Source organism: Drosophila busckii, chromosome X (genome assembly GCF_011750605.1).
Source record: "Drosophila busckii strain San Diego stock center, stock number 13000-0081.31 chromosome X, ASM1175060v1, whole genome shotgun sequence".
In the NCBI taxonomy this organism is placed as follows: Eukaryota; Metazoa; Arthropoda; class Insecta; order Diptera; family Drosophilidae; genus Drosophila; species Drosophila busckii.
In genome coordinates, this window is record NC_046608.1 from 779840 (window position 1) to 794769 (window position 14930).

A 14930-nucleotide genomic window follows, 5' to 3' on the forward strand; every position below is an offset into this window, starting at 1 on the left:
TCTACGACTGTTGTTAAAGCTCAGCCGTAAAAGGCACAAAACAAAAACAATAAGCAAAGCAAAAGCAAAACCAAAAACATAAAATTCAAATAAATACATATAACAAAGTATAAATGTGTATAAGAACAAGAACACAAACAAAATTTAATAGGAAATTATACAAATTTGTTAGTTAGCATGTTTAATGCAGAAATGGAACAAAATTACTTACTCTCTATCTCTCTCTCTCTCTCTCTCTCACACACACACACACACACACATTTACAGACACACAAACACTTCCATCTATCTGTCTCACTTTATCTCATATAAATTTGCTGTTGAACTTAAAATTGTTTAATTATTTATTGTTTAAGTCATTTGTCTACATTGGTAATGTTTAAAAATCATATTAAGTTTACTGTTAGTCCATTGTTAAGTTAAAGTAAATCTTTTAAAATGTACAAAACTAAACATTAAACTTTGTCAGAATTCGCAAATAATATAAGCCAAAGTACCGTTAGAAAACTAAACTGAACTAGTCCAAATCAAATGAATAAGCCGCACTCATAAACATACATACATACATACATACATACATACATACATGCATACTAACATACATATATTGAAAATTCTTACCAATAATAATATTTTGTACCCCTGTTTCGATTTGGATATATGTATGCACTTCAAACAGAACAGAATTTTAGCAAATTATAATAACACATTTATCTAACAACAATTTTTCCAACTTTGTAAGTTGATCATTTTTAAAAACGAAAACCAAAAATACACAGATATTTAACAAACACTTGAACATTTTTAACAAACGCTACGAATAAATGCATTCAAAATGTAACTAAAACAATGAACTTGCAATAACTGTAATGATCAACAAAACAGTAATAACAACAATAATAACTACAAATAACTGATAATAAATACAAATTTAAACTATAGAATTGTTATTTCAATTTACCTAAAATTGGATTAAATAAATGGGCTTTAATATCTGTAAACCATATTTGCATACACTTTTTTTATTTAGATTAAAGCAAACTTGTAAGACCTAAAGTAATACATTTAAAAATTAACTAGATTTATTTTGAGTGTACATGAATTGGAGAAAACTAAGTGGTTAAGTAATTATGACGGATAAACAAGAAAAGTAAGATAAGGATATTCTCATCATCGCAATAGCCACTCTCGTTTTCTAATGAGATAACAGTTCACGTCTCCCTAGCTGAGATACGCGTGGGAGCATGTTTCGATTTGAGGAACTGTCATTGAACGAAGTCTCTCGAGTTCGAAATTCTTACATTTTGTACTATTGCCTTCCACCGATTCATGCTCGTCTGGTGTTTCTACTTCCTGATTTTACTTCACCGCAAGAATTGTAGCAACAGTTTTTATCCGATTGATGCCAAATTTTGTATTTTGGCAATATATCGCATAAGTATTACAAATCTTAGTACATATTGAAAATATGTCTAATATATGCAAGAAATATGCAAAATAATATGTCAATAATATGCAAAATATGCTATCAAATTTCACGTCTAAACGTGAAAACGAAAGTAAAACGAGCCTCGGGCCAACAGATGAGAATGAGAGAACTACAGGCACCCACGGGGTGACACTCACAAGGCATGGGTGAGGCCGCAAACGCGCGCTCACAACTATTTATTAGTAATAATTATTATTTATTGTTAAAGTGCTTGTGCAATAAATAGATCAATATAATAAAAACAATACAAGTGAAGCGCAGGCCATTGAATGTGAATGTATATACGTTGCAAACATTATCTTGTTAACGGTCTGGACACATTCTGAACTGAAATGAATATATTACAGGTAGAGCAATTAAATGTAGGTCAATCTATTTATTTTAACCTGTATAAGAAATAAAATATTGCTCTGACCTGTTTCTGCAATTGGGAAATTTTTACATTTTTATAAAAAATGGAAAAAGGGTATCATGAAGTTGAGCAAATGTATGTAACAGGGAGAAGGAGGCGTGGCAGACCCCATAAAGGATATATTTATTCTTGATCAGCTCGACGAGCTGAATCGATATAGCCATTGTCCGTCCGTGCGTCCGTCCGTCTGTATGAGTGCCGTGTTCCTCAGCAACTATAAGAGCTAGAGCATCCAAATTTGGTATGTTACGGTCTCTGTTATCCAGGACACCACGCTTTTATTTTTATTTTTTTTATTTCCCCCTCCCCCGCAAATCGAATAAAACGAATATATAGGGCAGTACAAAATCTTTAAAAATCTTGAAATAAAAAATCAATCGAAAAAATTTGCCTTTTAAAGTTCCAGGCTTTCGCCAATTGCGGCATTTCATTTGCATTTCAGAACGATCGGATAATTAGCTTAGGATTATTAATATTTCAATTTTAATATAGACAGCGGTGTGCACCGTTGTTTGTGACGCGCCATACAGGAACGTCGCTGTCTACGCAGCGGCGGCGTTCGCTGCTGCGTACAGCCGAACCAGCTTGTGGACGCGTCCGCTGTTGTGATGTGGTTATTGTGTTTGTGAGTGCATTAGCGTGTGTTTGCTGCGATGCCTAGTCAAAGTGTATGTAAAAGTTGGTGGCGCCCAACTTTAATTTGTGCACTTGTTAATGCTCGTACTTAGAAAATTACATGAATTGGCGGTCATTTGAGTGCACGTGCTCTATTTCTGAATCGGAATAACCGAAATTTATACATTTTATTAGATTTACCCTTTTTATTGATCTCTTTTTCTGCGGCTTTTCCGTTTTCCCTAATTATTATTACAATTTATACCTCTTTTTGCAAAGGTCGGCGTTTTTTGTCAACATTACCAATTTTTTGTAAGTTCATCAGTTGATATTCGACTGTGATTACGTGTTTTTTTTGAAAAAGTGAATACTTAAAAAAAATATTTGTGCAAATAAAAAATCTGAGACCAGTCTGCTAAAAGTGTTTATTGTGTGTGTGCATTGTTAAAATAAAAACTTAAGTTAAATATATTTATATTAAATATTATTATACCTAAATATTTGTACTATTTTATAGTGTATATCAGTAAAATGGCCAAATTAAATAAACAGAAAGAAAAGCTATTGGGTAAATGGTTTGAAAGCCTTCCCGAAAAGTGTTTTAAAGTTGATGGAAATAACGTAATTTGCACAACTTGTGAGAAAAAGGTGAGATTTAAACTCAGGCTTACGCCTGAATTCTAAAAGTTAAACTACATTCTTTTGGTTTTTATATTTTAGATTACATGCGAAAAGAAATTTTAATTGCAGCAGCACATTGCTACTGCTGCTCACAAGAGAGCGAAAGCATTGAACAGCAACAAAGAAGAAACTGCACATACAATACGTCGACAAACAATTTTAAAATGGATTTATGTGAAGCGTTGGTTGCGGGAAACATACCCTGGAATGTAATGAAACTTTTGACAATTTCTTAAAAAAATACACAGGGCAACAAATACCAGATGAAAGCTCTCTAAGGAAAACCTATTTGAAAATATGCTACATGCAATCAATTCAAAAAAATCGCGACGATATTAAAGACGGAAGCGTTTGGATATCTGAGGACGAAACTTAAAATTTGAAATGGTTTTAAAGAAAAGCCCATACTTTATCCTTATTTTTAAAGTATTTTAAATTGTAATGCTGATGTATGTGAAGTTGGTCAAAATCAAAATATTACAAAATATAAATATGCTCCAACTACATCATGTGATGTTGAAAGAAGCCTCTCAATAACTAGTTTGGAAAAATAATGGTTGTATATTGCAAAACCAATTATTTTAAATAAATGAATAAATAAAAAAATTTTAACTCTCTACTCATTGAAATGAATTTTGGTGTTATTGGAATTCAAATGTCTTAGCCCTTTAAAAATATGCAAATATGCAAATTCTGAAGTCCAAATATTGTAGCTTAAACAATAATAATTACAACACCAAGAACAAAGATTACGTTTTAATTTTGATTCAAGTTTTTTGTTGTTAAAATTTCTCAGCAGACCAGTTCCCGTTTCAAATTCAACCTCAAAGCTACTTTCGATCTGAATCGGGTATACCAAGACTTGTAACTGGTAACCGGAATTTTAAGGATTTTCTAACTAAAAGTAGTGTGATATCTAGATGACCTGTAGGAAGGCTCTACGTCGGACAGTCGTGGGGCTTGAGGCGTTGTTTTAGTTTTGCGGCAAGCACCTGTGATTGGTCCTTGATGGGTCCTTGGTGTTGTTTGTGATTTGTATCGTATTTCGAGTGAGTCGCTAGAAAAACAAATGGAGTACTTTGGTTTACTTACATATATCAATGAGCGAATGACAGACTGCACTTGTCTGTAGTTGCATAAAGACAAAAGCGCCATCTGTTGTATGGCTAAATAGGCTGAAGCCGAACTAAAAAATTTGCAGTGTGCTTTTGAGCTGCGCATTAAATAAAAAACAAATCAAAAATGAATTGGATTATTTTTAGCCGGAAATCGAATTTTTAAAAGCCTGCAGTGTAGCTGGCACTACCCTATGAAACCCGTATAATTAAAAAAAACAGTAACCAAGCGTTGGCATCAGTATAAAACTGTGAATAAGAGTACAACAAATATTCACGTACAACAAAATATATATTTAAATTGAGTGTCTAGGCCGCCAGCAGTAACTCCCTGATGAATTTGATCGATTGTGAATGAATACATGGACAGTAGGCATACACAGGAAATGAGTTGAACTACTAATGGGGATAAGTCGGACTTTCTTGTGGGGCTTTAGGTTGTGGAAGGCAAATTGAATTCCTTGAGTTCGGCCTCCGTTAGCTTGGTGGGCCGCAGCTCGACCAGCACCGTTCTGGGCTGCTCATGTAGCACACGCATGCGCTCCTCGTCGATGCGTCGCTCCAGATCGCTCTCCAGATCCATGAGATGTTGCTTCAGCTGTCGCTGCTCCTCCAGCTCGGCGGCACGCAGTCGCGCATTGTTGACAATATCCGCATCGTTGGCCTCATAGGTGCGTATGTTGATCTCACGTCGCGCGCGGTCCATTTGCTCGGTCATCTTATACTGGCGTTGCATGAAGCTGGTCTTGTCGATTATCACCTGTTTGCCCAACGCATCGGCCCGTGCGCGATAGAACTGCTGCTCCTCGTGCTGGCCCAGCAGATCCTTGGCCACCTGCACCTTCTGGTTGCGCCGCTTTTGCACTTCCTCATAGGCACGCTTCTTCTCCCGGGCCTGACGCTCGCAGGCCAGGATGTCGGTCAGCATGCTCTCATGCGCATCCTTCTTGCGCTTGATCTCGCTCAGCTCCTGCGCCAGCAGACTGCTCACCTTGCCACGGCGCTCGATGCGCTGCTGACGACGCTGCAGCTCCTGCTTAATCACGCCCGCGGTGTGTGGACCCAGCGCCTCCATCACTATCACATCTAGCTTGTCCTGCTGCAGGCCGCTGCCTTGGCGCAGGCTGCGCTGCAGCGCCGCAAAGTCATCGAGCATCTGCTTGAGTTCCGTGCGATTCTTGTGGCGACACTCGAGCGCATGCTTAAGATCCGCCAACTGCTGTTGCTCATCGCCACGCCGCTTTTGTCGCCCCTCCTCCAGTTCGGAGTGGTGTTGCTGGTCGCGCTGCTGCCGCAGCTGGCGTATCTGATCCACCAATTGATCGCTGTAGTCCTTGGTCTTTTGCTTCAGCGCCCGCTGCTCGGCCTCCTTCTCCATGCGCACTTGCTCGCGATGCTCCAGTGCCTCGGCGCGCTCCTGGGCACGCTCCGTGCCATGCTGCTTTTCGTTATCATTGCGCTTCTGCACAATACTGAGCGTCGTCTTGGCACGTTCAATCTCTATTTTAAGCTCGCGTAGCTTGGGCGAGTTGGCCACCAGCTGGCGACGTCGCATGGCCTCAACAAAGTCGCGCCGCTTGTGCTCGGCCAGCATGCGCGCCACCATGGCTGATTGGCGCTCCCGCTCCTGCCTGGGATGATAGTTCCTATTGCGGTCGTCCGCTATCTGCTGCACCTGATGCTTCACCTCGCGGTACATAACATTGGTTGACTGCGACGTCGCAAGCACCAGCGGACACGCATCCATGTCCAGATTGTTGCTATGCGTGCCCGGCTGCACACGCTTCAGCAGCCCCAGCATATCCGGTATGGGCTCCTGCGGCACTGTTGCAAATATCGATATCCTTGGATCATCCCAGGCACCATATTGAATGCGTGCTGGCTCCATGCGACGACGACGGCTACGACGTAATTCCATATCCTTAGCCTTTCCTCCAAAATTCTCTCGTCTCCTCAGAAGTTTTATATATTTTTCGTTGGTGCTTCAAATGTTTGTATTGTTTGTATTTTCTTGTTTTTTTTTTATTGTCTTGCGACAATTCAACAAACTCTTGCGTAGTGTGTAAGTGACTGAACATGAACAAAACCTGCTGATTAACTAAAGTTTCTCCACACGGAGTTGAAATATGTCAAAGTCACAGCCTACCAAAAGTCACAGCTGACTCCACAAATTTCAAAAATGTTCATTACAGACTCTCAACAGGGCTGGGCCCCAAACAAATATTTAATATTAATATTTATTTGATCTTTTATTCAAGCTGGCGTCCAGCTGTTCCCTATTATCTGGCAGAATGCCTTCAAGATATAAAAACTAACTTTTGGGATCTTAACATTTTTTTAAATCTAAAAATTGATGGCTGAAAATTAAAACAGAAATGCTTGTAAGGAACTCAATATTTCCGAAGTACAAGTCTTATGCCGATATTTTTCGTTGCAAGGCTGCGAAGGATGTTTCCATCCAAAAATTAATCTAGTTATTTGAAAAAGATACATTTTGAAGGATGTAGAAAGTTTGTAAGAAACTCATCTAAGTCGCAGTGTAATAATTACCTTTTAATGATTATAAAAATTATTAATTATTTAAATAGATAAGTTTGAAGCTTTTGCTTTTCGTGGGCGTTGTTGTTTTTATTTGTAAATCGCTTCAATAAAATAATTATGATTAAGTGTCGTATACATATTTGTGTGTGTGTGTGTATTGTATACAAATAAACATACATAATTTAATTAAGATTTAAATACATGTGTAGTTTAGTCACAGCTTGCTCTGCAGCTCATTATCATTCAGCTTTATTTTCTTTCAGCTTTATATTTATATATTCAAATGCGAGCTGCTTTTACCTCCAATAAACAAAATATAGATACATGTATATATTATATAATAGCCAGTAAATGCGACTCGACGGCGACCTCTGGGCAACTTAAAGAACTAATAAATGCATTTGTCTCCGGTACGTTTACCAAAGTTATGTTTAAACAGTTTTTTACAATTTCATACTTTGTTTTTGTTTCTTTTTAAATAACTTTGGCTATTAAATAGGTTTAGCTGTTTTGGATTATTTAAAATATAGTAGTTTATAGTTGTATCCATTTGGAAGTAAAAGCTCATTCATGCTACCAATAATTTACTTCAATATAAATCTGTAACGTTTAACTAGGTATATACAAATACGAAAAAAAAGGAAAAAAAAAATCTATCTATATAATAAATTATGCTTTAAAACTGCAAAAGTGCGAACTCCTAACATTTGTTATAGTAACTATATAGCTTGGGGTGCAGCGTCGTTCACCGTACCTTAACTTGGCTATAAGTAGTATGTATATATAGTAACTAGCATAGTATTTATGTATGTATGTAGTATGTAGTTCGAATGTTAAATGCAACAAACAGAGAATTAAAATTCGAGCACATTGGCAACCCAGAAACATTTTCGTTTTCGACAAACAACTAAACTAGCATTAACGTAGCCTACTAATACACAACTCTGTGTTGCCCCCTCTCCCCTCACAAGCGAAAAAAAATAGACAGCAGGATTTCTTTTGGGCCCGTTGGGAGCATCCATTGCATCCTCGCCTAATCGATGACCACCGACCAGGGATGTGGCACCTTGCCGTACTGTATGTCAGTGAGCGTTTCGCGTATGAGCTCATGGACTGGCTTCTCCTGCTCCATGGTGGGTATGTAGAGGTCCTGGCCCATGTAGTTGATGCGATTGATAGGGCTTACAACACAGGCGGTGCCAGTGCCAAACAGTTCCAACAGCTGCAAGAGGAAAGAGGAATACATAAGTCAAGGCTAAGTCGGGGAGGATTCGACAAGATGTGCAACTTACGCGTCCTTGATTGAGCAGCTCACAGACCATGGGCATGGTGAAGACAGCCTCGCGCACCTTGAACTTGCCCCACTGACGTGCCATGGCAAGAATGGAGTCGCGTGTAATGCCGGGCAGAATGAGGCCATTCAATGGCGGGGTAATCAGCTCTTGTTCTATAAGCAAAATCCCAGTCTTGTACTTGCTTGTACTCAATTACAGCTTCTAGGCAAACTCACCTCCTTGCTCATTGACAAAGAACATAAAGATGTTCATGGTGCCCACTTCGGTTAGCTGATGATCCTCTCCGTAGAGCCACAGCACCTGCTGCAGCCCACGAGCTGCTGCCTCCTTTTGTACATTGATGGTGGGTGCATAGTTGGAGCCCATCTTGCGATTGCCGACGCCGCCGGGCCAGGCACGTGTGTAGCTGGGATCGGCGAGCAGTGAAACGGCACCGTTGCTGCCAGTCTTAAAGTAACTGCCCACTGGGCTGAGTATGGAGTAGAGCAGTGCCGAATCGGAGGAAGCAACACCCAACGTTGGCTATAATGCAATGAATGAAATATTAGCTTTGATGGTGCATGGCGGGCTGCGTTTGACTTACGTCGATGCCTATGAGCGTGGGTCTAATGTATAAGCTGGCGGCATCTGTGTGTGGCACCCACTCGGAGTCGATGGAGATGAGGCGGGAGAGGCATTCTACAAACTCCTTCCCTTCAAATGTGGGCAGACCCGAGCGCTGTGCGGCCAAATTCATGCGGTTCATATTCATATCCGGACGGAAAATGCGAATCTTGCCATCTACGCCACGATAAGCCTTCATGCCCTCAAAGAGCTGTAAAGATAAACAGAAAAATATATAAATATTAGAATAATTAAATTTTTTATTCCGTTATATTTGTAGGGTTTTTGAGGGCTCTGGAGATATGAGATAAAATTCATTTAAGTCTTGCAACTAACACATTGGGTTGTTGTTTTTTTCACTTGTATTGTTTTGAGTAACTTTTGAATTAAGTAGAATATACCTTTTGAAAATCAAGACATTAATTTATATTAATCAGGGGTGCCACAGAAATCACTAGTGATATTGAATATTCGAATGTGCCTATTAAAGCGCTGACCGCATTGGAGCAGGGAACTCAATTTCACTAGTGTTTTTGTGACACTCTGATAAATAATATAAATATAAATAAAAAATAAATAACAATAATAGAATAGAGGAATATTTTTCGGCAGCGACGTTTTTATTGCGCGTCAACAAAATTGCACCGCGCTGTCAATATTGAAAATTAGAATGTGAATAACTCCTAAGTTATTAACCTGAACTTTGATTTAGTCCAGATTTTTAAATATTTTTTTAACGTTTTTTTTTACAATGTTGCTGAGAAACAAAGTTGCTCAAACATTCAGACGGACATGGCTATATCGACTCAGTTTGTCTTGCTGATCAAGAATATATATACTTTGTGGGGTCTGCCACGCCTCCTTCTCCCTTCTCCCTGTTACATACATTTACACAACCTCATAATACCCTTTTCCATTTTTTACAAAAATGTTAAAGTGTATAATAATGAATTTGCTTGTGCATTGATCGACTTACCTCCACTGCATAGTGCAACACCTTCGCCGCTGGATGCATGACTAGATTCTCGAGCGGCGTAATCTCCGGTTTCTGCCAGCCGCCCAAACTCTTGTGGTAGTAGATCTTGAGCATGTGATCCGTAAACAATTTGCCAAAGCCCAGCTCCTCATCGTTGTCCGGCTTGGGTTGGAGCTGCTGTGGTGTGGCCAGGCGCACCGCCAGCTGAGATGCCTTGAACAAATCTCCCAGATCCTTGTCATGCTTGATGGGCTCGGGGGCGTGTGTGTGGGCTGTGTTGATCGAGGTGCTGATTTCAAAATCAGCTGTGGCCGTCTTTTGTTGTTGTTGCTGTGCCGTCTTCAGCGACTGATTGCTGCAGAGGCGTATGGACTGCTCAATGAAGCGGATCAAGCGATGCTGATTGCGGAATATATCCTGCAAGGAAAACCAAGAGTAGACAAATCTATTTAGTTATAATAGTAGTGCGACAAGTAGGCACACATATATGAAAATAGTTGCTTTGGCATTTGTTTTTTATGCGCATGCAAATTTTGTCAAAGACCCGAAATTTTTGCATGGCAATTACCAATTTGGTATTGCGTCTTTCAGTGCTGGCTTTGGTGGCCTGCCCCATGGATCAGCGAACTCGAACCACGTCGCGCCATTTGCATAGCCCCCGAGAGCCACGAGCCAGACTATGACGCGTCGTAGAAGAGTTTTGCAAATCGAAGAGACATGTATATATATATATATATGTGTATATAAAAATAATCAGTAAATAGCTGCCGTTCAACAACCTTAAGCTTTCAAGCTTAGAATATCGTTTATAAGCGGGTTGTCCAGTGCCACGGACAGCTTTAATTGCAACTATCAATAGCCCAAATACATATGTTTTAAATTTTAGCAAACACAAAGTCGAAAGTAAATTAGCTCAGCCATATAAGCATATCATTATTTTGACAGACGTGAAGTTTACGCAATGAATATCATACGATCGCTTATGATATAGCTATATGTATATATACATATGTATGTATGTATGTACAATATGTAAATGAACTTCTTTACACCTTTTATTCACATTGTGCCTAATCATTATATTTTTCTCACTCTGAGCATGAAATGTAATCAAAATATGATTAAAATGCGCTAATCTTGTGTTTCAATCAAAACTACATTCTAATTTAACCTGCTGATGAAATATACTAATTGGATGTCTTCATGCCGGAAAAACTCAAAAATATTTTAACATTCTATAACTGGAAAACTATGAAACAAAAAACTCACATTGCATCAGCCACAATTCAAAAAATTACACTTTGAAAAATAAAATAAAAACTAGTTCAAGCGCAAACTCAAAACGCTTCTCCGTGACCCTAGACTTTGGTTGATATCTCTACAACGAAAAGAATTGTTGTAGGTTTGGCTTATCGCAGACCCTTCTACGATAAGCATGGATAATACTTGAGATAAATGCGGGGTATAAACAATAACTGTTTGCTAATGAATTAAAATAAAAAACATAAAGAAGAAGCTGGTTTAAAAATGATCTATTATGATTGATTTTCGAAAATAGGACTTTTTTGCAATTAACTATAATGCTCAATTAGTCCATCAATCAATAAGTCGTATCAATTTCTATATAACAAAAAAAAAATATTTTAACTTTTTTGTTCAACAGCTGTTGTACATATATGTATATTCATATATAAATTGAATATACATTTTATTATATTTTTATATTTTGACCTGTTCACATATCATTATCAGTTTAAATTCTTATTGTTTTTATTCGAATCAAAATCTTTGGAAATTTCCAAAGCTGTGAAGAAATTTTAACAGCAAACCAAATAAAAAAAAAGCGTGACTTTTATGAAATTTTAGTAAGTTTACAAACCTTTGCATTGATTGCCATTTTGGTCGTCATGTTGAATATTATTTAATAACAACAATAAAAAAAATGAAAAGTAACAACAGTGCGCGTACAAGCGAACAGTAAAAAAAAATGTAAACAAAACGAATAGCAAATGAAAGGAAAAGTGTTTTTGGCACTTTTCCGGCACACACAAGCACCGGCTTTTATCTATAACTGTTTCTGTGTGTCTGATATTGATCGAATGTTTTTTGTTGTTGTTGTTGTTATCGTTTAGTTCTCGCACACTTTACACTGTTCACAAAATTTGCCTTTTATTTCTTGTAAATTTACAACGTGTTATGCACTGCTGTCTATTGTGGCTTTCGAGTCTTTTGCACACAAATGCACTTTCTTTCTCTCTTTCTTTGCTTTTGCTAGCCTAACTGTTGTTTCAGGCTTTGTAGAACTCTTTTAAACGGAGTTTGTAGTACAATTTCTCGTCAATGCCTCTTTGGATTGGAATATTGGACTGTGTGGTTTGGTTTCAGTGCCGCGAGCTGAGTTACGTGTGTTCAGCACAAAGTCTCTGCAAGAATTGAGCTGCTGCCGCTGTTAGCGCTCCTATCTATAGTTAGCGCAGCGTTGACGTCAAGCAAAAGCAGCAGCAGCAACAGCGCGCCAGCGACAGCCGCTGAGATCGTACGAGAGCGTGGCAAAGAGAGCGCGCGAGCACGCTCATTTTACCGTTGGTTTCGCACCAAGACCCAACGATTAAGCAAGCAACAGGCAAACAGAGGAAAGATGAGCAGCAAAGACCAAGTCGATTCTGATTTTCAATTCTCTTCGTTTCGTTTCTGCCAACCACTGGCTCGGTGGACTCTTGTTGGCTCGAGAGGGAGCGTGGGCTGTGGAGGGCTCAGTTGACGCACCCACCACCACACGTACTTATTTGGACGCGACAATTTTTCGGCCGAAGTAAATACACACACACACATACATCCCCATACACCGCAAAACAGACCCCCAATCGAGCAAATTTCTTACCGTCAACGAACTTGTTCAAATTTTTGTTCTTTAACACCCTATCAAAAGCAATAAAGAGTATAGTAATAGATGAATGACATATGTATGTAAATATGTAAATTACCTAAATATATACATTTGTATTTATTTAGATGTATACAATTTCCAATTTAATTAAATATATTTAACTCTTGTTAAAAATTTTATTACAGGGTATTTTCATAGTATAGTTAAATTATTTACGCAACTATTTCGTGTTTTTCTGTCGACTGGCAAAAAAACAAAACAATCGATTTCAGTCAATTATTTTCTGATTTTCTTTTTTATTTATGTTTTAAATTCAGGTTCTTTGTTCGCTATAAAGCCCTCAAGATATAATGCTTAAGTATGTGTACAGTTGGTAAATGGAAAAGTTCTGGAAAATGCAGGAGCTTGTACTGAATAATACAAAATTTAGTGCAAAACTTGATAATATGATGTAAGCTTCAAAAGTAAGTTAAATATACATAAATACAAATTTTAAATGTTTAAAATTCTTATATAATCATGTCTTATAGAAATATATACATACATATGTATGTAGGTATGTTTGAATATATGGCTGTACATGTTTTTAAGTAAATAGCAGCTCTGACGCACACGTGTTGTTCAATTGTAGAACTTTGTTGTTGTTTTTTTTTTTTTTGCTTTTAAGATAATTTTTCGAATACTATTCTTGTATGTTTTTTAGCAACTACCTGCCTTTAGCTATGTATGTATGTAAGTACTTATGGACAAATATTCCTTTTTGGGACATACTATGCATACATATGGCTTTTATAGTAAACATGTTTATTGTTGAATTGTTGAAAAAAGAAAAACGCATTAAGTTTTCTATTTATTTATTGCTTATCGGGGGAAACTGGTCAACGTATTGCGCACACTTTGTTTTTTTTTCTAACGGTAGTATGTAAGTAATATTTGTTTGTTGTTTTTGCTGATAAGTAAACGAACTGTCCTCGCTGGCAATATACGAATGTATGGGAATATAGTAATTCATTGACAATTTAACTAATTTATTTTAAAAAATATGAGCAACATACAATCTTACTTATCAAAATAATGATTTGATGATTGAGCACATCTGCTGCTCAACATTAAACTTTTGTAATTTAAGAGATCACTGCTTCTCTTAAGCACCTGCTCTTTTAGTGCTCGCTGCGCCACATGCACATGTCTTTACATATGTATGTATGTATGTGTTTACATGCATATGTATGTATAGTTGATAAGCACACGCTTCTCATCATGCTGGTCTCTACTTTTGCTTATCATAAAACAGAGACAAACAAACATGTAACGGCTTGTCTGCTTGTATGTGTGCTCCAATGTCAATGTACTGCTTCACTCAATGAATGGAATAGGAATGATCTGATCACACACGCACACACACACACACTTACAAGCACTGTGCGTGTTCGCTTGACTCCTTAGTGGGTCAGTGTTTTATGACCTTCAGTGGGGCAAGAGCTTCGCGTGGAGCGTGTCAAGGATCGTGCTGCCAAAACAAGTTGTAAATCAGCTTATAAAATTGTGTAAAGCATTCCCTTTAGATTGTGCTATTAATATATTGCATGTGGCATATATTATTTTGATTAAAAAGTCCTACACGAGCTTTATCACGCTGCTGAAGTAGTAAACAAAGCAGCTTTTCAGATACAAGAGCAACACCCCTAAAGCTATCAATGTTTACAAAAGCAGAGTTCACGAATGACTAAGGATATTTACTTATATGCAGATAAAACCAAAAAAATATCAAGCCAAATATTTCCGAATTAATGCAATTGAAATATGTAAACATAACAATCAAGGCTTACTTAAGCTTAGCAAATTCGCAATGTCTGTAAAAAATTCTATTATGCGTACAAAACAGCCCGAAAATAAATGAGGCTTGTCGCATGAACTGCTACATAGTATAAGATCCATCTTATACTACAGTGTGTACATATAAGAATATATTATTGTTGTCTGTTGTTGTCAACATGAGGCAGCACTTGTTGTGCTTGTTATTGTTCTGCTGCTTCTTGCTGCCTTTTCTTTCATATGACACAAACAAGTTGATAAAATGTCCAACGCAGACACATGCATGCATGGGCGTATAATGAAAGTAATTCAAGGGGGGCCAGCAGTTTATAATCACTTTTGTGCTTACGAAAAGTAACCAGACCACAATAATAGGCGTCTTGAATTTTCTACTAATTTCCATCTACTACGAAGGGAGGGGGTCAGCTGGCTACGCTCTTGCATTGAAGGCGCATATCAAATTACACAATTGAAGGCGCGTGCAGCAATCGTTAAGATCAC

At 37.8% G+C, this 14930-nt stretch overlaps 2 protein-coding genes across 2 annotated transcripts; both read right to left on the reverse strand.

The window, feature by feature from the left end:
• Positions 1-4585: 4585 nt before the first annotated feature.
• LOC108605716 (trichohyalin) lies at positions 4586-6385 on the reverse strand. The gene has a single exon (XM_017995510.1). It carries the CDS (start codon positions 6228-6230, stop codon positions 4746-4748), a length of 1485 nt encoding a protein of 494 aa, XP_017850999.1. The 5' UTR covers positions 6231-6385; the 3' UTR covers positions 4586-4745.
• Positions 6386-6984: 599 nt separating this feature from the next.
• On the reverse strand, positions 6985-12180 carry LOC108605510 (branched-chain-amino-acid aminotransferase, cytosolic). Its single transcript, XM_017995260.1, has 6 exons — positions 11607-12180; positions 9728-10144; positions 8732-8962; positions 8364-8670; positions 8146-8300; positions 6985-8075 (listed from the first exon to the last, which is right to left on the reverse strand). Exons 1-6 carry the CDS (start codon positions 11634-11636, stop codon positions 7887-7889), a joined length of 1329 nt encoding a protein of 442 aa, XP_017850749.1. The 5' UTR covers positions 11637-12180; the 3' UTR covers positions 6985-7886.
• Between the last annotated feature and the right edge of the window lie 2750 nt (positions 12181-14930).

What these genes read in the sequence shown, in the direction of transcription:
- LOC108605716 (XM_017995510.1), bottom strand. Translation starts at nt 6,230, where the DNA reads ATGGAATTACGTCGTAGCCGTCGTCGTCGCATGGAGCCAGCACGCATT.
- LOC108605510 (XM_017995260.1), bottom strand. Translation starts at nt 11,636, where the DNA reads ATGACGACCAAAATGGCAATCAATGCAAAG. An exon ending in AAATGGCAATCAATGCAAAG is followed by an intron (nt 10,145 to 11,606) that starts GTTTGTAAACTT and finishes TTTTCCTTGCAG; the next exon opens with GATATATTCCGCAATCAGCA. An exon ending in AGCTGCTCAATCAAGGACGC is followed by an intron (nt 8,076 to 8,145) that starts GTAAGTTGCACA and finishes TTCCTCTTGCAG; the next exon opens with CTGTTGGAACTGTTTGGCAC.